The sequence below is a fragment of the Mizuhopecten yessoensis genome, unplaced genomic scaffold, assembly GCF_002113885.1.
Source record: "Mizuhopecten yessoensis strain PY_sf001 unplaced genomic scaffold, ASM211388v2 scaffold7823, whole genome shotgun sequence".
In the NCBI taxonomy this organism is placed as follows: Eukaryota; Metazoa; Mollusca; class Bivalvia; order Pectinida; family Pectinidae; genus Mizuhopecten; species Mizuhopecten yessoensis.
This window is the reverse complement of record NW_018407240.1, coordinates 188,639-216,283: the sequence shown is the minus strand read 5'-3', so window position 1 is coordinate 216,283 and position 27,645 is coordinate 188,639. Positions and strand designations below refer to the sequence as shown.

Genomic DNA, 27,645 nt, shown 5'->3' with positions numbered 1-27,645 from the left:
GGTTAGGTCACATTTCATTAAGATAGATATGACACTTTGATGTTGCTCTTTCCTCCGTGGACAATTGTCACAAGATCTGAGCTGTTACGAGGGTCAGAAACAAACTCATAGTCACTGGATATATGTGTTGAATCATTTATAAATAATAGGAACAAAAATGATGAATGCTTATGCTTTATATTGGGAAACTTTCTCCCTGTACAACATTTGCCTTGTAACAGTTATGTGTACACTGGTAAAATCCATTACCAACAGGTGTGGTTTTTGCTTTTCACATGTAATTACTACGTATATCATCTTGAGTACTATTACCGGTGTTCGCTGCCATTGGGTGAATTAACTCCAATAATTTAGGGCGACAAATGTGTAAAACTGGCGAAAATATCCCAACATACAGTTAGATCCATGTCGAAATAGGTTATGTATCTATATTTACATTTGCATGGCATTGTCACTATATAGCCTCTTTGAAAGCTGTGCCGTTGATGGGACTTTAATTACCATGTATCACGAGGCATAATTCTTAGCGTATTAATACAACACTGACCGGAACTACAATATCCAATATAAATAAACATGACGGCTGCTGAAATATCGCTGGGCATTGTGAGATTTGACAATGTCATTGTAAATTTATGTGCAAAATAAAAAATGAAATAAAAAAACACTTTTATTACAACGCGCGCATTATGATTTGTTTGCTTGCAAAGCTGTGTCATTCAAATAGATCATAAATACCATACAAAAACAGTTCAATGCTTAAATAAATCGATTATATACATTCGTGTACAAAAAGGCGGCACGAGGATATACTTGCATCCCATCCAGTCCGTGACAGATCACCAGAAAGTATTGTTGTGGTATACGTCCCCACGTGACTTGGTACCACACTTGTGTAGGTGAGGGTCGTTGGCTGAAGACTGATATATATTGAGTATCCGTGGCGACCCTCCCGTCACTTGCGTTCCGGTGTTTGTTTCCATTTGTGTCACATTATTCCCGGTCTTCTGTGGCGCGCTTTCATGCACAGGAGACCTTGAAGTGCGGTTTTGGAGTTCGGCGGACCGGCGTGCCCACTGTTTAGTTGGTTCGATAACTCCCTTGTTCTTGCCTCGCTTGTCGATACAGCACCACCACACTCCACAACCGGCTAATGCAGTGAGCAGGAGACCCCCGAAGGCTACACCTATTGGCCACAAAGACGGACCGTCGTTGTCCACGACGACGTTGATGCTCTGTGTGGGGAAGTTGATCACACTATAGTACACTAATATAGAAAACGCTCAGGTAAAAAAAATGTTTCGCCATCAATAACTTTCTACATAGTTTAGAATTTATATCCATTCATTTGAGATTGTCTTATTTCATAACTTTTATTTTTCATGCATTTTATGTTTAAAATGCTGATCTTGGGACCAGGATATAACGCTAACAAAGATGAGACAGAACATAAGCTTAAATTGAATAAACACGAAGGTTCTAATGTCTTTATTGGTGCAAAATTGACATGTGCAAATATAAGTTTGTCCACCCCATTTGGCACTATAAACGAACATTATTATGAGTCGTTCAGAAGTGACGGTCCTGACAGGCAATACTTAAATGACATGGACAACACACTAGTTGTATGCTCTGTGAAACAAAGAACTACTTACCTGTTTGCTATTATCTACAAGGCAAATTAAAAATTCGATGCTTAGAAGAAAAATAATATTATTTTAGCAAATGATAATATCGAAAACAAGAGGCCCAGAGGGCCTGTATCACTCACCTGAATATGTTAAAAAATAATTGGTATGAAGTAAAGATATAGCAATCCATGGTAGGTGCTGTAAGTACATATGAATTTTCAGAAAGATCCATCCAGTACTTGAGATATAGCGAGAACAACCTTCAAACAGAGCCCCACCCCTATGCCCCTAGGGGGGTCATAAGCACCAATTATACAAAAGTGAGTCCCCTTGACCCAAGGATGCTCCAGACTAAATTAGGATAAAATCCCTTAATCCCGATGGTCGAAGAAGGATTTTAAAGGTTTCACCTCTATTTGGCCCAGCCCTTCTGTCCCCTGGGAGACCACACCCACTGCTTATATAATTTAGTCCCATTGGCCCAAGAATGCTCCAGACTAAATTAGGATGAAATCCCTTAATTCCTACTGTAGAAGAAGGATTTTAAAGGTTTTACCTATATTTCCCCTATTGGGCCCCGCCTCTCTGCCTCCAGGGGGGTCAGACACTCTGTTACAAAATTGGTTCCCCTTCACCCAACCGTGCTTCATACCAAATTTGGACAAAACCCTGTCATTCCTACAGAAGTAGAAGGATTTTGATGAATTTACTATGTTTCCCCTATTGGGCCCCTCCCTTCTGCCCCAGGGGGGACACACTCACTGTTTATACAAAATTACTTCCCCTTTATCCTAGGATGCGTCACACCAAATATGGACCAAATCCTTTCATTCCTACAGAAGAAGGATTTTAAAGAATNGAAGGATTTTAAAGATTTTGCTATATTTCCTCTATTGGGCCCCTCCCCTCAGCCCCAAAGGGGAATTTGTTCCCCTTCCCCCAAGAATGCTTTTGACCAAATTTGGGCAAATTCTGCTCAGTCGTTCATGACTAGTAGCATTTTAAAGGAAAAGTCGACGGACGGACGGACAGACGACGGACGCTGCGGTATGGCATAAGCTCACCATGGTCCTTCGGACCAGATGAGCTAACAAAAAGAACGAAACTAATCAATCAGTAATCATTTCTTATACCGCATTGCGAGTCTGACACTCGTTTTGTTAAATCCTATTAAGCATGTAGGCCAAAATGATCAAAATACTGGTGGAAAAGGCTTTAATCGTGGTCGACACTTATATTTCATAGTTGAACATCAGGTCATTACGATGAGTGTACAATTAAACAGCGTAGTTGGAAGCCTCTCTGGCGGAAAACCTTGGTAAAACAGTTAATTACTGCCCAGCACACGAGGAATCTATAAGGAATTTATCCTTGATACCATGCTTTAGGATTGTGAACCAACTGTGACATAAAATGAAACAAGAGGGATCTTGGCGTCCAACATCGTACCATCTTCACTTTTTCCTATGAGCTGTTTGATTGAGCCTTGTTAACAGTAAATGCACATTGAGGTAATGTTTGATCTTAACTTCATACTGATGTGCATAATAGACAACCTTAAAAGCGAGCCTGTCGTTTCACATATTTACTAGTACAGTAATTAATGTAAGAAATATAGCCACGCATTGCAATATGACAAAGACCGCAAACTTAAACATGCGCAACAAAGGACCGAGGGAAATCTTCATATGAAATTCGAGAAAGATCTGTCGAGTACTTTTTGATAAATAGCAGTAACAATATTAAACTCTTAAAAGCCAAGATGGCCACCTGTCGACCATGTGTTTATTCAATCCATTACTTTGTGAGAAATAGCATTAACAGACCTTAACTGACAAAACCAAGATAGTCACCAGTCAGCCATTTTGTTTATCCAATCTTGCACGGCTACAGACCAAGGGGGACATACACATCAAATTTGAGAAAGATCCCTCTAGTACTTCTTACAAAATAGGGATAACTAACCTTCACTTTCAAAATACAAGAAGGCTGCCTGTCGACCATTTTGCTTATCCGATCAATCTCACAACTAAACATCCAAAACTACAGACGTAGGGAACTTAAATGTCATTGTTGAGAAAGAGATCCCTCTAGTACTTCCCGAGAAATAGCGGTAACAAACCTGAACTGCCAATGTCCAAGATGGTTGCCAGTCGCCCATTTTGTTTATCCGACCAGTCTCAAAAGTAAATATGCACAACTATGGACCAAGGGGAACTTACATATTATTGAGAACGATCCCTCTAGTACTTCCCGAGATATGGCGATAGCAAACCTCCACTGACAAAATCCAAGATGGTTGCCTGTAAGCCATTTTATTAATCCGACAAGTCTCAAAAGTAAACATACATGCACAATTAAGGACCAAGGGGAACATACATACGGAATTAGATTAGATCCCGCCAATCCGTTTTCAGCAATAGCGATAACAAGAATTGTTATCCAAATGTTTGGTGATACAAAACGACGTTATATCTATGTAGTATTGAGGACTCGGACACATATTTATCTCATTTCTATAATAGCCGTTTTAAAAGTGTAATGCAGCTCTATAACACAAATACAAACTTAAAATAATGAAACACAAAACGGATTGTCCAATAGTGGTACATAGTTATTACGAAGAAGCTTAAGAATAAATATCACAGAAAAAGAGCAGAAAGGAAAGATAAAGACTTCAACTATTTTAATTTGAGAAGAATATCAATTTCGGAACCCGATAAGCAACGGAAACAAAAGAAAACCGCCAGATGTACAGGGGAAGGACAAAACTTGCCTCGCACGACCTTTCACCTAAAAGTCATTGTTTAACATTGAATTTTGTACCAATCTAAATATTTCGTACATATAAAATTTGCCTATTGATGAGTAGTATTTTATGAAGTATTGTGTTATTTTTTTCAGTTAAACAGAAGTTTTGGACTCACCCGACACTTTGACGTAATCCACGACCTGAACTCCCTGGCTATTCGAGGACACTGTAGCTTTGTAAAACAAACTTGCAGTAACAGAGGAGCCGGTAGCATGTAGCAGGGTGTGGATACCTGATAGGACGAGAAGGCCAGTTTTGTCTGTTAACGACCTGGATTATGATTCATCTTCCCTACCATTAATTTATTTATAATCATGATATAATAATTATAATTCGTAAACGAATATGTCGTTTGATGTCATCTTTGGTTATAGAACTTAATTTTTCATATATAATATTCAAACAATGCATTGTACAATAGTCATTGAATAGATGAAATACTATAAATATGTATTTAGGCACAAAAAGGAAGAACTGTTGACATAATTAAGCCGATATATAAGAACATCGCATTGACCTACTTATCAACTATTTGCTCCTTTTTTCTTCCATTTTTATAATATGCAGCTTTAGTGTCACACAATACATGAAAAGTATGAAATCACTTTTTAAATAAACCCATGTAACTTTGTCAAAAAGAAATCATCTGTGATTTTTGTCCCCCACTTTACCCCCTCATATCTCGGAACGGTCCCCAAGCTCACCTTAATTTAACGTTATATCATGATGTAATAACCTTAAAATATACATTTACAAAAAAATGAAACTTTTCGGTGATAGCGACAAGTAGGCCCAAATTGGCACCCATCCTTTCCAACATGAAAATCGACCCGGGTGTTTTCTACAGAGACATTGTGAGTGATTCTTTGTGGATTTATCCTCGAAAAGTCGAGGCTTGTCTATGGATTTATGGTTGTTACCGGGATGGCCCCCATAAGTCTCCTAGATATGTTACCCCATTTTAGCTGTTATAGCCATATGTTAAAATGTTAACATTTAGTTTATTGAGTACATCTTTATGTAATGTGATAATTGATCAGGATTGAATTTGATTGATACTTCATTAATAAATGACATTAACAACACACCGTTTTCTTCATTATTATCAAGTATTAAACAGTTGTAACAGCAAACTAGCTATGGTATCTTTGCTTGGTTTAAAGAGGACATACATTATAGGTACATAGTTGATGATTTCGTATTTTCACATGGATGATTAATGTAGTTTATTTTTCAGTGAAACTTTCAGTGAAATTCGGTATACTGATCATCACACCAACGTCTGTAACAGTACACCGAGCCGTGGTACACGTGCACAACTGACTTCCAGTATATATTATACAATATCTAATGCAGGCTATCTAGGCAGTGTAAACATTCACACGAGAACAGTCTTTCTCATGAATTAAGCTATATATCACGAAAGGGGTGAATATTTTGATATTTTGTACGATACAAGTGCGTAACACGAATTGAAATAAACACTTTCAACTCACGAGAAAATATTTATGCTATTTATAAAAAAAAATGTGATTTGTTACAAAGTTTCTCTATATGAAAATTTGGTCTTTTCCCGGAAAATAAGATTGACACCTTGAAAGGTGCATTTCGTTGTCACAAACGTTTTAACATCAAACCAAATTCTCCATAAAAACGTATATTTCACAGATAAAAAATGTTAAAATCCGAAAAACTAGATTAATCACATGATCGACACTATGCAGTCTATTTCGTGGAAATATTTAAAGTTTTGATATCCGACAGTGATTTCCGGTATACGAAGTAATACAGTGTGTTAACTTACGTGTTTGACACCGTCTTCCAGTATACTGAGCGGTACAGGTACACAAGGACCCTATGACATTGTCGGAGCACGTGCCACCGTGTAAACATGGGGATAAGGTACAGTGATCCACCCTAACGTCACATCTTTGTCCAGTGTACCCTGCAACGTTATTCCGGTCTTAGACTAAAGCATTTCCTCCAACATATTTTAACGTGGATAACGTTTGCTTTTATAACAGGAAGCTTTTTACATATAAAACACTTTTTTATTGCGCATCCGAGAGTAACGAACCTTCAACTTAGGATATAAACCGTGAATATTTAAAATAGGCTTGATTACATTTCTGCCTTGTTTACAACCAGTCGCAATAACTCAAACTCTCCTTTTTATCAAAGCTATTGTAACTTGCATATAAGGCAAAAAAAATGTTAAAGTCAACACATACGCTGTTCTTTATACAGTAAACAAAACAATCACTGAAAATACGACGGAAAGAAGCAACAACCTAAAGTTTGATTTGTTGATGCAGTAAGCAAACTGAAGTGAATATCTAACTACAACATACATGTATATCCATTTGGTCCATTTCACAACATGTACATACTGAACGTACAGCATACACGTGCTAGTGTACTTATAAACTTTGGTTTTACAGTATACTGACAATGAACTTCACAGCACCATACCAACTTATGTAGAAACAGAAGGGGATGTGGGTAATTTGCCTACCTGGTGCACAAATGCAGAACAGATGCCCATGCCTTCCCTCACAAGTTCCATTTATACAGGGATTTGATGATACACAGGAAGTAGCTTTCAAGAAATAATAAATGTTAGTTGAAGACAAAATGCTGGTTGTTAAAATCAAAAGTGTCAACAAACCAGGAATAAACGGATTAACATAAAGTTGAGAGAAAATACATAGCAGCAGCAAAGGCAGTATCAAGTAATCATTTCACTTTTATTATAGGAAGATTTAGAGATTTCTTGTTTGACTTTTTGAGACGGACAAACATTCGACAGTTCTGAGGTATATGCCTTTTATTGACTTTTATCCAACCCATCGGGCCGCTATATTGGAATGTTTTACTGTACAAATAACTAATTGCAACAAATGGATTCTTTTGGAAACATTTTATTTTGATAACTTGGTTCAAAATACACTTGAGATGTATTGTTTTTCATATTCTATATCTCACGAGATTACAATGCACCCTGTTAAAGATATGGATTCATATTTACTAAGTGATTTAAATTGTATAAGAACATAATAAAAATTTATCTGTGTCATTAAAAAACCTAAATGAACTAAACAAAACCTGTGGTCCAAAAAGACACATATTATAATGTTAATTTCTATTCCTTAAGCATTCACACGAACTGAATGAGATATAAGTATATACTTACGGACAGAACAGTCGTTTGATGTGAATCCACCGAGGCATTTACACGTGAATCGTTTATAAAGGTCAATGCACGTGCCGCCATGTAAACACGTATTGCCTCCCTTACAGTCATCCTGGTCTAAAGATTAAACATCAAGAGCCCATATAACATATCATGCTTTACAACTAAACAACAAAACGTACCAAATGCTTTATAACAATAAAAAAACACCAATGTAAGTAAGAAACTAAAATAACAGTAACTGATGACCATAATCATGGTTCTTAACAGAAACCTCCAGTATGAGATGGTAAGCAGCCATCCGTTCAGCGTAATATTACCTCTAACATTTGTTGTGAAGCAGTGCTGTTCGGATGTTATTCTGTAGAAAATGAAAAGAATAAAACATATATCATAATCAAAAGTCAAAGAATCAGGAGAATAAAAAGAAAAATATCTTTTTGTTCTGAAATACGTTTGCTTGTTCTAAATACTAAAATGGATGAGATAAGAAAACGATACTGCGTTAACAACATTGTGTTTCCATCAAATGAATAACCGGTGTAATTATCATGATTATTGACAATATCCCGATCGCAATTGTCCATCAAAATTAACCATTGCGAATGTTCCGTTATTTTCATTATTTGTACCATACAAAATCGGATTGGTGTTAGTTTCGACAGTTTTCAGAATTTACAAATATGACTTTGATGTTGATTTCATTTCATCGTTTGAACAACATAGCAGCGATCATTTTAAACATGATGCATTTTTTAAGTAGTCTATTGGTATATACTTACCCCTTTTGACAACAGTCAAGAAATACACATTTAAGTTAATCACGTGATAGATGATATGCAGTTTTTATTGGGAAATTCTCATATCAACTTTATATTGTTATAAGCTTCATATTTCTATTGTGAATATATATTCAAAATGAATGATAATTTAAATGCTGTTCTGGTTTCTTGGATGAAATATGGTATCTTTATGACAATAATATCGTACCCATCCTGTTGTAATGCCCAAACACAGGTAAACGCTGGTCCGTTCTGATCAAGGTTTGGTGTCCATCTCGTGTTCACAAGCATATTCCCGGGATGACCCGAGTCCGATGATTGTGAGATGATCACTCCAGCCGACGTGCTTATTATCGCTTCTGCATGGCTGTGGTATTAACAAGAATAGAAACAGTTTTTTACTTTCATATAATAATATTTCTTTTGCACCTTATTACGTTTCCGATGTAGATTTATTTATTTTATATATTTTGTTACCCTGCGTTTCTTTATCCTTCAGTATATATTATATACTGAAAGGATAAAGAAACGCAGGGTAACAAAATATGCAACAATTATTTAACTGCTTGGCCTCAAATTATGAAAAACGTTCATACGGGTATCTTTGTCAATGTGCACTCATGCCGGTGTCTAAAGCTACTCAACTATGTACTGTTACGGCCATTTGATACTCTTGAGGTATACACATCGCTTGTCACTACTTACTGTCAATTTGAATCTCTTGTACTCGTGGTACGACTGACGGGAGTTCAGAGGGTCAGGCTATTGCATTGATAATGTAAGGTAAAAGGCAACAACAGGTTGCTAGGCAGTTCGATGAGAATGATTCCACTATAGAATTTCTTGTCCGTCGTCTTTTTCAAAGATGAGTCCCGGTTCACTCTTTTTCGTGCGGACGATCGACGTTGTGTATACCGACGTCGTGGAGAACGCTTCGCAGACGTTTGCGTTCTTGAGAGTGAAAGGTTTGGGGTAGCCCGGTTATGGTCCGGGGATGGAAATCTCCAGGGGTAAAGTCATCGTTGATTGAGGTAACCGGGAATTTAACCGCCGTAAGATAAAGGGATGAAATCCTCTGCCCTGTTGCAGTTCCATTTGTGCAACAGTTTCACCTAATTATTCCCGGCCCCTTGTAGCCAGAGTTTGTCAAGACTTTCTCGCAAACCAAAACATTAACCCACTCGACTGGTCTCCGTACTTCCAGATTTGTCCCTAATCGAACATCTGTGGGAAGAACTTGATAGTAGGGTAAGGTGCTATCAGTATGACCCCGCTTCTCTCGACCAACTACGGACTACCTTGATGGAGGAGTGGAATACTATCCCCATGAGACGGATACATGCACTGATGAACTCCATGCACAAGAGAATCAGGGCTGTGACATATGCGCAAGGGAACATACGACATATTGATGAGTAAGTCGATTACACTTTGAGATATTGGAGGAAACCGTCAAATGTGCTTCAATTTCCCATGAATTATCGGTCAAAATCTAATGAAATTTTAGTAAATTGTTTGTTAAAGATAATTTTTTATACTTATATAAAAACATTGTATAAACTAAACATCAAATCACCTCAAATGTTAACCGTGCCTTTCTTTATCCTTTCAGTATATATATGTATACTTTTTAATAGCATATAAACAAACATATTTTTAAATTAGCTTAGTATATACTATCATTCGTTGAATACGTTCTAAAAACGCGAGATCAGGGGACCGCAAAGTATCGGCCTTAAAGTGTATGAGGGTTAAACTGTAATAACATGTGTTGTTCATTGACCTTATTCAGGAGTATAAAGGGCAAACGTTTAAATGTCCGACTATAATGTCAAACAAAATGGAAACAAATCGGGATTTTGTTCAGAACTTTTGGTATTTGGTAGATTTTGAGGTTTTTTTTTATTAATTTTTACACTTCAAGTTTTTTCATCAGCGTTTTTAATGTGTTTTGTAAACAGGTATGATAATTGGTTTTCATACAGCTTATATAGCTTTATTGACATATTGCTGTTAAAGGTTAAATTGAACGAAGTTATTCAGATTGACGACCAGGATTTTGGCGCACTTGTTACATAATGCGTTTGACCCTCACCTTGCAGAAGAGATTTGGACCGTGTGTAGATTCACGGTAGGAGAGCCAGGGGGAGGATACACAACAGTCGGACCAGTGTCTGTACTGACGGGCGTCACTGGGCCACACCCCGCACTGACCGGGATCACGTGAACAGTCAACTAAAATAAGACAGTTAAGTTAGTATCGATTATAGTCGATTTGTTAAAATCTCGGTATGTGACAGGTTTTGACTTGATGTGTTTAATCATCCAAAAGGAAACCGAATCCGTAGATTAGCATTCTCAGCTACATTGATTTATGCAATGTTGAAATATGTCAAAAGACATTTTGCAAAGAAATGCGAAAATATATATTTCTCCAAATATAACTGATTTACAGTAAGTGGAATTTTCGCTAACATATGTTAACTGATATATTGAATAGGCAACTGTATTATTAACATTTATCAAGAATATCAACTAACTACTATTCAAAAGAAACTTTTGAACAACAATTCTATACTTTTACCCTTTAGTGATTTATTTTGGTTTAATTTTGTTAGACGTCCTATTTACAGCTAAGGTCATTTAAGGACGTACCTCTCTCCATGTGTGTAGTGTATGCGTGCTTGCATGTGTGTATGCAGAAGACAGGGAATGTTGGTGTTCTTGCCTCCTTGTGATAGCGCGGATCTGATGCCGACTTTATAGTGCTATCTCACTGAAATGCCATGCCGAAGGCAACCGGCATAGCATTCCGCCTTGTCACATTATACTGACAACGAGTGAAACAGTTGTTGCCATTCCCCTAAATGCTGAACGTTAAGCAGGAAATAACAACTACCACTTTTAAGGATTTTGGTATGTCCAGGCCTGGGAACAGAGCCTGCCTTCCTAATCTTGGCGAACACTCAACATTTCAGCCAAAAGTGAGGTGTTGCCAAGCAAGGCGCTAGGAAATAAAAGGTGGTTAGAAGTAGAAAGAAAGATAAAGATCCAAAATATTGTATTGGGCGCAGCAGATTCATTTTGGTCGCTTTTGTGTCCCCAAATAGAGAACACCAAAGCAAATCCCCAATTCTGCAGTGGGTAACAGGTGTATTATTTTCCCGATCCCCCACCTGCAGGGGTGTTATTAAAGTTGATCAAATATTACTGATCTGACATCTCTGCAAATTTTATTGGTTCATCGCATACATTGTATAAATGCAGAAATAAATTAGAAAAATGCTTACTGACGACTTGACTGAACGAGCTGTCAGTTTTGAAATATTAATTATTTGAATGACCTGAATCGTTTTGGGAAAAGTATAGTATCGCAGAAGTCTTGAACTTAACAGTAGTACTACTGATGAACTAGCTTCAAACATGTTAAGGCAACAGGAAAAGTTATGGAGATCACATGATCACATGATGTCCTTCTGTCGCAAAGCTTATACATATGTACCCAGAATCACCCGTCATGCTATTTTCTGCGAACGTTTATTGACTGTATACATTAAAACAAGTTAAATCGTAACCCCATCCCCCTTTTCTAAATACACACTTCCTACAGCACTAGGAAACCGTATTATTAATTGATTGATTGAGTGGTGTTAAGTCCGCTTCACTACCGAGTAATTCGGTCATCCAGCTACAGACGTATGAGCGCTTTAAGCTTATACTTTGGGCGGGATTATGAGGCATATTATAAATCAACTGATCATGGTGATGATAATATTAATATTTCATAACCAAATGTATCAGGGACCTATCGGCATTGAATTAAAATGTTTACGTATTTATTTGTCAACAAAACGAATATGATCCATTAAAAATATAGCCTGCTTACCTGGAGCGGTACAGTGCTAAGTGGCTGGTTGAGGTTACTGGTCGCGCCCCCTAGTTGTATGACGCTGCGTGGGAAGTCCTCAACCACAGCAGTAAGGCGGTACTCGCCACTTTTCAACGTACCCGGAATGGTCACTGTGCATTTGTCCTTTCAGAAATAAAAAAAAAAAATAGTTTCCAAAAAATGTCAACGTAGTTTATTGATTGGTAACTGATATAAATAACGAAGTACAGCATGTGAAGGCATGCAAATCCGTCGTTTTCGATAATATTTTTGGTAGCCTCAGGTATACCTTAGTTCTCTGGAATAATAGTTTGAACAAAAAAAAAAATAATTGCTGTAAAGTTTCTAACTTTGTCTATCTTGATGCCTGTGATTGTTGTACAAGCTATACCACAATCAGTCGGACCAGCTAACCGGCACTTGATTGTGTCAGCATCTGGATCTATGATTGGAAGTGATATGGTCTTCTCGCATCCAGATTGTATTCTGAAAAATATGTATTTGAGATAAACAGCAAGTTAATAAGATCTTTAAACTTGAACATAACAAAATAAAAGTTGAGTAATTGTTTGGATTCATTTTAAGTGTACTCTGTTTATTTAAATTATAAGCAAATCAAAGCTGAATTTCACAAAACAAGATATATGTCCGAGCAGCCACGGTATTTTTCCTTCAGAGAATTGTTTAAAGAAAAAGTTAAGATCGCCATCATCTGGTAAAAATAAAACTCATCGCAATAGTTATGAAATAAAGGATGAGTGGCCACTTTAATGCTTCATTGGGCCGTAACCGAAAAGCTGGCCACGTTAATGCTTCAGTGGGTCGTAACCCAAAAGCATTATTTTTTTGCGGAAATAAAGTCTAGAGCTACGTCTTCATGAATTGGTGTTTGGTTTTAGAACCAATCGGTCCCTGCATAGAAAATGAGGGGGTTGAAGTTAGAGAGGGGGCAAAATATAGTATATTGTTAAGGTAATTACAGACAAACTGAATCACAGATTTTCAATATATATTGATATATATTCTATTTGATAAAATACTTTTTGTAACATTGAAAAAGTATATCACTGCTGCCTAGTTCAAAATGACACAAAACAAATATTTTCACTTTTTTTCCGACACAATTGAAACCTAGTTGTTTTATATCTGTATTACATCTTCCCCGCCAGTAATGTTTCGGTACATCATATCGACTCATACAAGCATTATAATCAGGGAGTTGATCAGTTTAAGTCACATCAGCGCACATTTCGCAAAATCTATTTACAGCTTGCAGCCTGCATCTTATCTCACTATATAATACAGACACATGAGTAACTTGGATTTCGGAAATTCTTTACCACTGTTAAGATATCTAACTTGTTAAACTGTCACTATATGTTTTGAGCGCAAGGAAGTATCTTATTACAAAATTAGTTATTTAATCTGTATGTTGATATTGTATAAAACATTTCTTTTGTATGGTAGTGATGCTAAGATTTACAGAGTCCGCCTGCTGCTAGGCAAAACAAGGTTTCTTTCAGTGTTTTATTAAAGAATGAAGCATTATTGTATCTGAAGGAACACATTAATTCCAAACTTGTATCCGGAAATAGAGTCTGAAAAACATGAAGGAGTAAATATTACAAATTTGTTAATGGAAACAGTGCTTCTTAAACAGATCAGAAGCCAGAAATAGAACCCCCACTTGCCTCTGACTCTCCAAACGATGGTTTTGTTGCTGAGACAATTCTCGCTCTTGCCAGTAGCCCTAATGTATGTCTGGGGGGAAAACTGGACGAAACCAGTCATTGGGATTCCCCAAGATGACAAATTTTGAGTAATTAGACATCACAATGGCATTTATTAGATAGTGTTGTACGCACATTGCGCTTCCGTGTTATGGTATCTGTCATTTGAACGCAACCAATCTGACGATGCGCAGCTCAAGCAGGCAACAAAGTACATTGACTCTGTACAGGAATCCTTGGTTGTAGACAGTTGGTCACAATCCGAAAGTGACAGCAATTGAACCTGCGGTACTGTGAGTTGGTTTGACTCTGTCAATGCTAAGAAGATTATGGTGTCCAGCTATGACCTACTTCACTGTCGGGTCATATTACTTTAACTAATCAAACCCCTGATTGTAATGCTTGTCTGTGTCTAATGTGATGTACCGGAACATAAATATTGGGGAAAATGTGATACAGACAACACAAATAGGTTTAATTGTGTCGAAAAAGTAAAACATCTTGTTTTTGTCTTCATGAACAAGGCAGCAGTGACCTACTTTTAACATGTGGGTTACAAAACGTATTTTCACAAATAGAATACATATAGTTGTAACTACAGTATCAATACATTGACTTAACTCAAGTAAGCCTGTAATAAACCTTAACAATATACCATATTTTGCCCCCTCTCTAACTTCAACCCATCATCTTTTTCTTTGCAGGGACCGATTGGTTCTAAAGCGAAACACCATGTCATGATGACCTTACCCTGGACATTATTTCTGCAAAACATAATGCTTATCGGTTATGGCCCACTGTAGAATTAACGAGGCCACCCATCCTTTTGAAAATTAAAATTATTCCTCATAAACAGTTATTATTTATTTGGAAGTTTAGTTGACTTTCCTTTGTATAAGTGGAATTACCCTATGGTGGGCTGCACAGCCGCTATCGGACTGGCGTTAGGAAGATTAGTATCGCTACGTAATCTCAGGTCCAAGGTCGTTCGCAGCTGTCCGGGGCCATTAGCTACAGTCGACCATCGTAAGGGTTTCAACCTGCCAATAGTTACACCCAAAACATGTATAAAACGTCAAAGTTCGGGATTGGAATTTTCGTACTGAAGGCTAATTTTTACATTGCATTCCTTAGGACATTCGTTCATATCTGGGAACTCGCTAAACATTGCCACCTCAATGTTTCCTTCTTCAAATATGGCTATTTAATTTTGATGTTAATATCAAATTTCTATTTAAATAACATCAAAATGAGTCTAGGCAATAATCTCATTTGAGTTTTATTCGTATGATATTGAAGTCTGAAAACGTTAAGAATATTTTATGGTTGTTTGCACAAATAAAAGCATCAAAAGTCTAGAAAAAATAACACAAATACTGAAAATAATACTGAGACAAAAACGGTTCAAATTATTATAGTATATATTCTGCTGGACCAAAAATGAAATCGGAAATTTAGATTTAAACTGTTATATGATTTACTGTAATTCTCCGAAATACATCATGGAGGATATTTGACGTTATCGCATTTAATATCATATGGATTTAACATAGCAGAATGTATAGATCTTTTCAGTCGTGTTTATTTTGCAGTACTCGTAAAATATATAAGGCATTTAATGGGAAAACCATTAATTTTTCTATTCATTACATCTTTTAAAGTTCAAACGACGAAAATATTGCTGAATAAAAAGGGCGGGAATTAGTAGCGTAATAGTTGACGCCAGGCTCTAGGGAGTCAAGCTTGACAACAATGCGCTATTTTCAATAGGCTACTTAACACAAATTCTCTTTTTTTCTACTATATTGTTGTAGGTTTTGCTTATAAAAAATATTATCAATTACGTATGTATATCAATAACTTTTTTTTTTTTTTTTTTTTTTTTTTTTTTTTTTTTTTTTNATAGTTTGGTTAAAAAGTAGAAATTTATCCAGAAAAGAGGGACAGGAATAAGAGAGACAAAAGAACAAGAAGAGAGGAAGAGAGATTCCCGACGAAAGCAATAATTATTCATGAAAGGGTGCTTATTGTAAATATATCAGCAAATGAAAAAAAAGGAAGAAATACAAAACTTGCTAAAAGAGGAGAGTAAAAAAATAGATTGGTATATGTATGTATCTATATATATATATATATCTAATTATCTAAAAACTATATGAAAGGTGCTGAAATCTTTGATAAAAGATGCTTCCCTGTCATATTTTTTTGCTATGTATCTTTCGATAGAGTATGCTGTTTTTAATTTACTGATTAGAGTAGGTAGGTAAAGCTCTTTGCAAAAACACTTTTGACAATATATGTAGTGTTTCATATTAAGAATTATGACATTTTCTGCCCTGTTATTCTGATTTTGATTTTGTGTTATTTTCCCAAAAATAAAATCTTTTTTACATATATTAAAAGTCACATTACAAGTAGTTTGGATCCATATTTGGAAAGCAAGTATAACATGTTGGACTGTATTACATTCCTATAGTACGTGCTGAATAGTTTCTTTTTCTATGAAGCAAAAATTACACATATCAGACTGGACCAAATTAATCTTTTTCAAAAAGGAGTTTGTAACTAAAATGTGATGATTAATTCTAAATTGCAGCCATTGTAATTTCGAATTTGTATTAGTGTCAAAAGGTAGTTTGTATATTTTCTTCCAATCCTCACTTGGTATATTTCCAAATACATTATTCCACTTTATTTGACCTGTGGGCACTACACTATTTTTGTTCAGCACATTATACATATCCTTTGTACCTTTTTTATGTTTGATAATTATATTAATATACAGTGGTATCAATGGTAGTGTAAGTTTTTTTTCAAAAGTCCAGCCTAATTTTCTTATTGCAAACATGAGACCATTATAATCAATAAAGTTAGTATTTAAATTAAAAATATCATTAAATTCATTATGTTGAAGGAAACTGCCATCTTCCTTAATTAGATCATTTATGAAAAACACACCTTTATCAAACCATCGCTTATAATATACAGTATTATTGCCTATTTTGATTAAGTCATTATACCAAATAGGTAAAGATAATACTTGATCTGACTGAGATATATCAATGTTTCCCCTTAATGTATTCCATGCATGAAGAACATCAATCCAAAATTTGTTATGAAGTATATTTTTGATAACATAATCAATATATTTATTTCCTAAAGTTAACATTTTTTTCTTGTTTATTTTTTCAAACAGTATGGTTTGCCAATTTGACGTCTTAATACAAATATTTCTTATCCATGTTGATTTTAGAGCCATTTCAAAATGTTTGATATTAATCATTTTCAAACCACCTTCTTCATACTGTTTGACCATGACATCTCCTTTTACTTTAGCTATTGGACTTCCCCAAAGGTATTCATAAAACAACTTTTGAATTTCTATCATAATATTTTGGTTAGGAGAAGGTAGTCCTATGAATAAATGTGTTAGTATTGGTAAAAGTAGAGATTTTATTACAGTAATCCTGCCTATTGGAGTTATATATCGTCTATTCCACTGTTTAATTAATGATTTTAATTTCGTAATTTTTTCTTTGAAATTGAGTTGAACTATTTTAGTAAGGTCCACATCAAAGTGAATACCTAACAGATTAAAATGTGTTGAACCCCATGATAGAGCAAGATTATTGACTAATTTTTCTGTACTATACTTTTTACTCCCTATCCATATTACTTGTGTTTTTGTGTAATTTAATTTAAGTCCCGATATTTCCCAGAAATAATTAAGCTCTTTTATAGCATGTCTAAGTGATATTGCAGTGCCATCTAGAATAAGAGAAGTGTCGTCAGCGAATTGTGATATCAGATGTTCTGTAGTGTTGATTTTGATGCCTGTTATATGTTTATTTATTCTTAATTTTATTGCTAATATTTCTGCACAGAGAAGGAAGATATATGGTGATAACGGGTCTCCTTGTCGGCAACCTCTTCCTAATTTTATGGGTTTAGATAGGTTTCCACCTTGGTTCACTAAAGAAGAAATATTATTTGTAAATGTTTTTATCCACTGCTTAATTGACTCACCAAAATTAAAAAATTCTAAAACTTGATTTATAAATGACCATGATACAGAATCAAAAGCCTTTTCGAAGTCAATTAAAAGTAACATGCCTGGTATGTCTTGTTCCTCTGTATAATCCATTACATCATAAATTAATCTAGTATTGTCAGCTATATATCTTCCCGGAATAAAACCTGTTTGGTCACTATGTATAAGTTTATCTAGAACTGATTTAAGTCTTTCTGCAATACATCCCGACGCTATTTTATAGACAACATTTAAAAGAGAAATTGGTCTCCAATTTTTTAAAAACTGACGGGGCTTATCTCCTTTTGGTATACAAATAATGATTCCCTGTTTTTGAGTAATAGAAAGTTCCCCAGTTTTATACCCACGGTTTATTGATCGAATAATAAAAGGATTTAGATTTTTCCCAAAAAAATTAAAAAATTCTACAGTAAAACCATCTGACCCGGGACTTTTATCATTTTTCATATTCTTTAATACATGTGTTGCTTCATAGTAATCAATCCTACCTTCTAAAATAATTTTTTCTTCTAATGAGAGTTTAGGGACATCATTAAGTGAAATATCATCATCAAACCATGAGTAGTTAGAGGGTTTATCATTATTTTTGTATAGTCTATCATAGTATTTTCGGGTTTCTTCTAAAATCTCCTCCTGTTTTGTAATAGTTGCCACCTCTGTTTCTATCCTTGGTATTATTTTTTCTGTAAAATTTCTTTTTTCTAAACTACAAAAATATTTTGATGGTTTTTCCCCTTCTTCTATCCATTTTACCTTTGATCTGAACATATTTCCCATCAAGTTTTTATCTCTAATACCCTCTAGCTCTTTTTTGTATTTGTGGATATCATCATTATTTGAAATTCCCTCCCTTTCTTCTAAGTTCTGAATTTTGTTAATCAAATCTTTTTCTACTTTAGAAGTTTTCTTTTTTTTATAAGATGCATAAGAAATAGTTTTCCCTCTAATTTCCATAAGTAAAGTTTCTAAGAATAACTGGTCATCAATAATAAATTGTATTTCATTTTCATTTATATTATCAAGATTATTTACATCATAAATCGGAACTGCATACTGATTCTTTACATCTTTAATTACTTTCTGCACTGTTTTAACATAATCTATATCGCTCAATAGAGTATTGTTGAATTTCCATAGACTTTTACCTCTTTTAAACTCTTGAAATTTTAATGTTAATGTTATCATGGAGTGGTCTGATTTATAGCTGGATTCAATTGTACAATTAATAATATTTGACAAAACATTTCTTGAGGTTAAAAAAAAATCAAGGCGAGCATGTTTTGTAGGATTTTTCCGTCTCCATGTAAATCTTTTTGTATCTGGGTGAAATTCCCTATAAGAGTCAACTAGATCACATTCATTTATTATATCAGATAACTTATCTCTTGCATTTGGATTGTTTATATGTTTATAATTACTAGTGTCTATCAATGGATTTAAAACCAAATTAAAGTCCCCACAAAGAATATTCTTATCATTGTTATAATTTAATAATATTTCTTCTATTTCTGAATAAAAACTTGGAATATCAGTATTTGGACCATAACAAGTTATCAGAGTAAGTCTGTTTTCTTGTATCGTTAAGTCTAAGACAATAAAATTACCATTTGGGTCACATGTAGTATGATGAATAGTGTAAGAAAAATTATTATTGAACAAAATTGCTACCCCTCTTGAATTTGATCTATGATTACTAAAAATACAGTCATATCCCCATTCTGTTCTTATTCTATTTTCTAGCTCTGATGTGAAGTGAGTATCTTGCAGACAGTATATATTATATTTTTTTTCTCTAATGTATGCAAAGACATCCTTTCTTTTCTTAAAATCTCCAAGGCCCTGGCAATTAACAGAAGCAATTGTTAGGTTTTCTGACATTAAAAGATTATTCTATTATACTATATATATATATCTTGGTACTCTATTGTCATAAATTTTAGGCTGTTACCAGGGTCACTTGTTGATTGTCGTAATAAAAATACTTTGTCGGTAAAGAAATCTCTAGAAAAAAGATACAGAAATAAAGAACAGGTCAAAGAGAGAGATGAAAATAGATAGAAAGAAATAAGGAGAGAGAAAGATGTATTTTCCATAATGATAGAAAAAAATAAGAATGTAAACAAAAAGAAATAAAATATGCCATTGTTCAGTGTTATGTTGAACCTTGATCAGTATTGAAAATTGAAATCAAGTTTTCCATTACATATTTATATCCTATTTATTCATAACTAAGTAAGGAGGATAAGTAATACAGCAAAGTGACAAATGCTACAGTATTGCTGTCTTTCATTAAGGTCTGACCCTATCTTTATGTAATAAAGTTTAACTACAAAAATAATTGTAAGGAGAAACAATAATACAAACAAATATTCTGAACACATAGCCATACATGTAAATAAACAGTGCAAAAAGTCACTGAGTAGGAACTGGTACACTTTAGAGCTATATACATTGTACAACCTACTATGATTTACGATGATACTAGTTTCATTGCTGAGCATATACATAAAACCCAGTTTTTAAAGTTTCCTGTTGTGTAAATATAAATATATATATACGGAAAAACAAGATATGTCACTAAAAGTAGACATGTCTTATTTTAGTATTTGTTTTCTACATGCCAACACACTCTTGTAGAGTAATTAAAATTAAGAGTAACATTTTTAGGGGAGACAACCCTTTGTAGATACATATTTACATACATGGCAAAAACAATAGAAAAGTTCAAAGAAAAAGGACTGTACAAGTTTGTATATACATAGTTGATGATATAATGATTCTGGTGTGCATTTTCAACAAACTTCCCAGAATGATATGCAGTACTAAAATTGATTTATATATATATTGCAAAAAAAATAAATAATATTGATAATGGCACTTCATAAGTGTTACTCGAGGGCTCATGTACCAGAGCATTTAGTATATGCTTATACTAATGACTCTTTATTTTATATTCACAATAACATTAAAAAGATAAGCTCAAAACATGGGAGAAGACTACCAACATATACTCCTGAAGCTCTCTAAATGTCTAAACTTATACCATAAGTCATAGGACATGATCCATGTCACTAACAGCTAGAGGACATGTCTTCTTTTAATATTTATTTCAACATACATTAATATTGTTTACCATGATAATATCAATTTCCAAAGTAAAGATGATGGCAGAGATGTATTTTTTTTTACTGTAACGTATATGAACATCCATGATAAAAACAAAATAAATATACAAAGAAAAAGATAACGCACAGGTTTGTATACATATTGGGTGACATAATGATACAGTGTTGAACTTGTCTCCCAGAAAGATATGTAGTACTAAATTTACTTTTATATATATAAAAAAATTGATCAGGCCAAATCGCCTGGTTCACCTTTATTTGTGCTATGTACAGCCCATATCAGTTACTTTTAACCCAATGTCCACTCATAAATGTGCTTATCTGCACACTTTATAATAAGTCGAAATATGGATGAGACATAATTTTATCATATATTGCATCATAAATCTTAATACATTTATTGGTCCAATATCTGTCACTCATGACATCTTGGAGAGAGAAAAAAAAAGACAGCCCCCAGCTATATATTTTAAAATGATCCATTTTACTTATAGTCTTTGTAATATTCAAGATGTCATACTAGTATGAATATTTAAATGTATATTTTCTTAGTCAATATATGGTAGTAAAAAGAATTCCTGTTTACGAGCTGATTGGGTTTTTCTTCGTAAAATTTGTACACTGAATACGAATATGCCACATCGGCTCATGTCTAAAGTATGTCCATTAAGTAAATTCTACGTTTTAATTTAAAATAACATGACTGACAAATCATATACAGTATTCTTAAAATGCCAATATATTCATGCATACTGTAGATTTGACACTGGTAGGGGAGGTAACTTATTTAAATCTTCCAAAAATAAACCCAACAAAAGACGTCTATGACGCCCTGTTTTACAAACTATTGTTATTGCAGTGCAAATACATGTTATTTAGACGACTCTAGAAAACGCTTAAGATTTGTACCAAATTCAGCATCGCCTTTCTTTGCCTGTCTGTGTTTATCATCAGCGAAGACACATGGTCCGGCCTTACCGGAAGTCAATACATCCAATATAAAAAGTAGCCGTATATGGACTAAAATTCCGGATGATATTAATCGACCTTTCGCTATGAAAACATTTTGGCTATATAAATTGCATCAACGATCTTAATAACAAAGATTACATTTGATTTCAATACGACAATAAAATACTCACATAACACATAACTCTTCTTAAAATCAATATTGCATTTTCAAAGCTCCGTACCTTAACCGGAAGTTATATTTTACTATATAATATAGACATAAATAAGGTAGTCGGGGATGGGTTAAATTTCCGGATTGTAATCATTACTCACTTTTACATTGCTAAAATAGTTTTGCTAAATGATTTGTATGAGCAATCGAAGAATTTCACCAATTTCAGTATTAAGGTATGCATATTACAACAGTATTTATGTATATGTATACAAAAAAAGTCATGTAGGAAGAGACGCTGTGTCTCTGAATAGTATAGTCATTTCAAGCAGATTTCTTGTGCTTTTTGCTGTCATTTTTCAGATTTTCGAAGATTGTATAATGATCGATTCGCACAATTTTGTCATTGGAAAGCATCGCGAACAATTTGCCGTCCGAACACCACGAATTGGTCACTCCTTCGACACTTTTAACATCATTCAACAATGTACGATTCATTTGGGTCATGTCCTCCACTATCACAATACCACTTCCTTTAAGAGCACGTCGTTTTGTGACTATTTCAGTCTTTTTCCTCCTATGCACAAATTTACAAATCACACTACGATTTTTCCCCGAAATAGGTTTACCAAGTCTATGGGCTACATCTATTTCAGCCTCGTTAAAAGTGGCTAGGTTAAGTTTGTTTTTGATCAGTTTTACAACTTTGTCTATACACTCCTCTGTAGTTTCCTTGGCCCCATCATCTTTAAGTCCGTAAATTCGGATGCTATTTTTTCTACCTTGCTGTTCGAGGTCATTATATCTTATTTCCAAGTCTCTGTTGGTTTCGGGCTCCGTACCTACGTTTTGCTCGATTTCATCGACTTTCTCCTCTGGCTCTCCCACTCTATTTTTCAATATGCGATTTTCGTGTTCTAGTGAAGTTATCCTGGTCTCTAGTTTCTGAAACATTTCTTTGTTCTGGCACATGATTTCCAGCTTGATACAATCTAGTTTAGTATCCAACATCTCGGCCGTAACTATATCTTTCAAAAAAGAACACACGCGGTCCAGCTTTCCCCCCAACTCTTGTGTAGTTCCCGACAAGGATGCTCTTTTATTTGATTGTGAAAAGTCAATGACTGGTTGTTTTGTAGATTTTCTTGTGGTTGGAGCTTTTGTCGTCGTCGGAGTCTTTTTATTTTTCGGTTTAACCACCTCGAAACCCTCGTCAATAGTTGTGTGACTGGTGGCGTTGTTTTCGACACTCATCTTTACTTTGTTGGTTGGACGTTTTACGTACGCAACTGTAAGGGGGTAACCCAAAGTCTACACTAAGTACACAGTACAGTTTACACAAGTCTTCTATATGTACAGAATATACGTGAATAACAGTCAGACGTACATTTACTGCCGTAGTACATGTATGAACAGTACTCACGATTTTGAACAATGGCACATTCCTTAGCGTTTTACATGCTGTTTTCCGGTAAAACACACATTTTATCTTCAATGTCCTTTCAAATGGAAGTTCCTTTTTGAATTGTGAAAGTCTTGATCTTCTTGAAAAATAGTACCCGATATATATAAAGACGTATATCGATGAGCTTAACGGAGCGATTGAAAAACACGTCCGCTCACCTGTACATCCGGGCTCTCCTCCAATAACTTGATGTATGTACCATGGATGTAAAAAAAACACTTATTCTATCGTTGCTTCATGTGCAACGGAATAGAAAATCTGCATCGGTAAAAAGAAAATACTGTTTGGTTCTATTTCATCGACACTGGACCTTAAATCATCTCTGGTGAAGATATATAATTTCTTATATCTTCAATGCATTCAAGATGTTAGTTTTTATCACACGATGCATTCAAGATATGAGTTTTTATCAGACGATGCATTCAAGATATTAGTTTTTATCACACGATGCATTCAAGATATTAGATTTTATCACATTAAGAATTTCTGATATTTCTCTGGTAAAAATGTAAAAAATCGATATATCAAGGCATAACTCTAACCATATCTCAATTATGTCCAAATGTAATAAATCGATATATCAAGGCATTATTCTAACCATATCTCAATTATGTCAAAATGTAATAAATCGATATATCAAGGCATAAATCTAACCATATTTCAATTATGTCAAAATGTAATAAATCGATATATCAAGGCATAACTCTAACCATATCTCAATTATGTCCAAATGTAATACATTGATATATCAAGGCATAACTCTAATCATATCTCAATTATGTCCAAATGTAATAAATCGATATATCAAGGCATAACTCTAACCATATCTAGATTATGTCAAAATGTAATAAATCGATACATCAAGGCATAAATCTAACCATATTTCAATTATGTCAAAATGTAATAAATCGTAACATCAAGGCATAACTCTAACCATATCTCAATTATGTCAAAATGTAATAAATCGATATATCACGGCATAACTCTAACCATATCTCAATTATGTTCAAATGTAATAAATCGATATATCAAGGCATAACTCTAACCATATCTCAATTATGTCCAAATGTAACAAATCGATATATCAAGGCATAACTCTAACCATATCTCAATTATATCCAAATGTAATAAATCCATACATCAAGGCATAACTTTAACCATATCTCAATTATGTCAAAATGTAATAAATCGATATATCAAGGCATAACTTTAACCATATCTCAATTATGTTCAAATGTAATAAATCGATATATCAAGGCATTACTCTAACCATATCTCAATTATGTCATAATATAATAAATCGATATTTCAAGGCATAACTCTAACCATATCTCAATTATGTCCAAATGTAATAAATCGATAAATCAAGGCATAACTCTAACCATATCTCAATTATGTTCAAATGTAATAAATCGATATATCACGGCATAACTCTAACCATATCTCAATTATGTCCAAATGCAATAAATCGATATATCAAGGCATAACTCTAACTATATCTCAATTATGTCCAAATGTGATAAATCGATATATCAAGGCATAACTCTAACCATATCTCAATTATGTCAAAATGTAATAAATCGATATATCAAGGCATAATTCTAACCATATCTCAATTATGTCCAAATGTAATAAATCGATATTTCAAGGCATAACTCTAACCATATCTCAATTATGTCCAAATGTAATAAATCCATACATCAAGGCATAACTTTAACCATATCTCAATTATGTCCAAATCTAATAAATCGATATATCAAGGCATAATTCTAACCATATCTCAATTATGTCCAAATGTAATAAATCGATATTTCAAGGCATAATTCTAACCATATCTCAATTATGTCCAAATGTAATAAATCGATATATCAAGGCATAACTCTAACCATATCTCAATTATGTGCAAATGCCCTTCTAGTTCATGTGACTCTAGGTTTATGAATATTAATTGACATAAAAAATCACTGCAATAAATAACAGCCATGTTGTGATGTACAATGAATCAACCTGTTATATATATTGTAATAGAAACAAAATCAATCATACCCGAACAGGTGATGTTTACCTGTGTGGCACCCAGGTAACAATGGTATTGGGCTGTCGGTTCTCTTATCCACGAGTAAATATCAAATTGATAACAAAACACTATATTTACAAAAGTGATCATGGGAATAGTTTCTACCCAGGTGCGGTGACGCAGGAAGAACCCTTTTTATACTGAGGGGATAAAGAACAAACTTAATAAGTAATACTGTAATCCTGTGCTGGTCTCTGGCAGGTCAGGGGGAGCTTAGCTGTTAATCTGGGAATGGACAGAGGAAAGTAATAACTTTTCGTAATGGCATTATGATGGACACTACAGGGCGATGTAACTTTTAAGTAGGTACAAACATAGGGACTCCATGCGTCACTTTTAGATCACTTGAATATTACAAGTGGATTTTTAAACGAATATGGAATTTATATTTACCACCTGGATGTAGAGTAGATTTTTTACGTAAACAAAAGTATTATCATTATTGAAACTTGTTTTTAGACGTCATGGTTGATGGTGGTGGGATGGAAAGTTATTTAAACAGATTTATTTTCTTCAGGTTCAAGAGGTATACGTTTTGGTGCATCTAACGTAACCAGGACTGTAAGTGGCGTAATATGTCATGCAATAATATACCTCAATCAAACAAATGTAAAACTATAGGAGTTTATATAAAACTATGATACATTTATACTTTATATATCAATTTTTTGTTTTGATAATTATTATCAAGAAGAAAGAATATGTTCATTGATCCGGAATTGATTGCAATCTCTTTTCTTCACTGCTACTTCTCAATTACTTCTGGAACACAATCTTCCAGCACCTTTACCGCCCGCATGCATCTGAATCTTGTCACATCTAATACAATTACGTAAAGGTTTGTAACCTTCACTTTTATTTATTCTAAGCTAAGGGGGGAAGCTTTTTTTAAACAAATACTCTCCAGTTCTCAATCAAGTAGCTTATCTCAAACATACAATTGTCCAAGGTATAATACAATACAGAGTACAGTGTTTCCCTTGCTCAAGGAAATACGAAGAAACACGGATACATAGATTTCGTATGCAGGTGAAGATTTCGTATGTAGGTGAAGAAATCATTTTTTTTCTGCTTCGAATAGATAGTTTGCCTCTTAAGGAATCACCAGTGATACTAAAAGTAAGAAAGAATTTATGATCGGTGTCTAAAGTGTTTCGAAACCCTTTATTGCACTCTGTGGTGAGAAAGCTATAACTTACGTTATTTCGTATTTTCCGTTCGCTAAAGGTGGAGTAAAAGAGAAGCTTCCTTCGCCCTGCTCCCAGCTTGACAGCCCCGTCCCAACAGACGTTGTGACGTAATTAACACCGTACAGCTTCTTGTTACCATTACAACCAGATGTACATGTCCAGGAGAGGATACTTAAGGGCAGTGGTATTGTTCCAAGTTTGTTCAAACTTGCTAGAGAACATCCAGCACCGCAGGGACCTGTTCCTTTCTCCCATGTTAGGCGATACGTGAACCGGACCTATTTTGAATTCAACAAACTATTTCAGACGATTTTGACAATTAATACCTGGCATAGACAATAATAGTGACAATACAAAAAAAACCGCAATTCTTTTTATAAAGACGATGATTAAACTTCCCCCAATCCAAACGCAGGGATCGTGTCCACTTCTTATATATGAAATGTTAAGTTTCATGTGAGCAAACTGATTCCTTCAACCATCAGATCATTGACTTTTATAAAGCTATTTATTGAACACAAATATTTTCCCCGCATAAAGTTAGTGTAATTTTGACATAAATTATATGTATCAATAT

At 34.4% G+C, this 27,645-nt stretch overlaps 1 protein-coding gene across 1 annotated transcript; it reads right to left on the bottom strand.

Moving 5' to 3' along the window:
* Positions 1-706: 706 nt before the first annotated feature.
* Positions 707-25,924, bottom strand: LOC110454386 (the record flags this gene model as incomplete). Its single annotated transcript, XM_021503858.1, has 13 exons — positions 707-1,235; positions 1,656-1,669; positions 4,559-4,675; positions 6,248-6,388; positions 6,959-7,042; positions 7,637-7,753; positions 7,957-7,997; positions 8,627-8,785; positions 10,514-10,653; positions 12,305-12,451; positions 12,658-12,793; positions 14,946-15,077; positions 25,848-25,924. Coding segments are annotated over 13 exons (1,701 nt in total), but the record flags the coding sequence as incomplete, so codon positions are not given.
* Between the last annotated feature and the right edge of the window lie 1,721 nt (positions 25,925-27,645).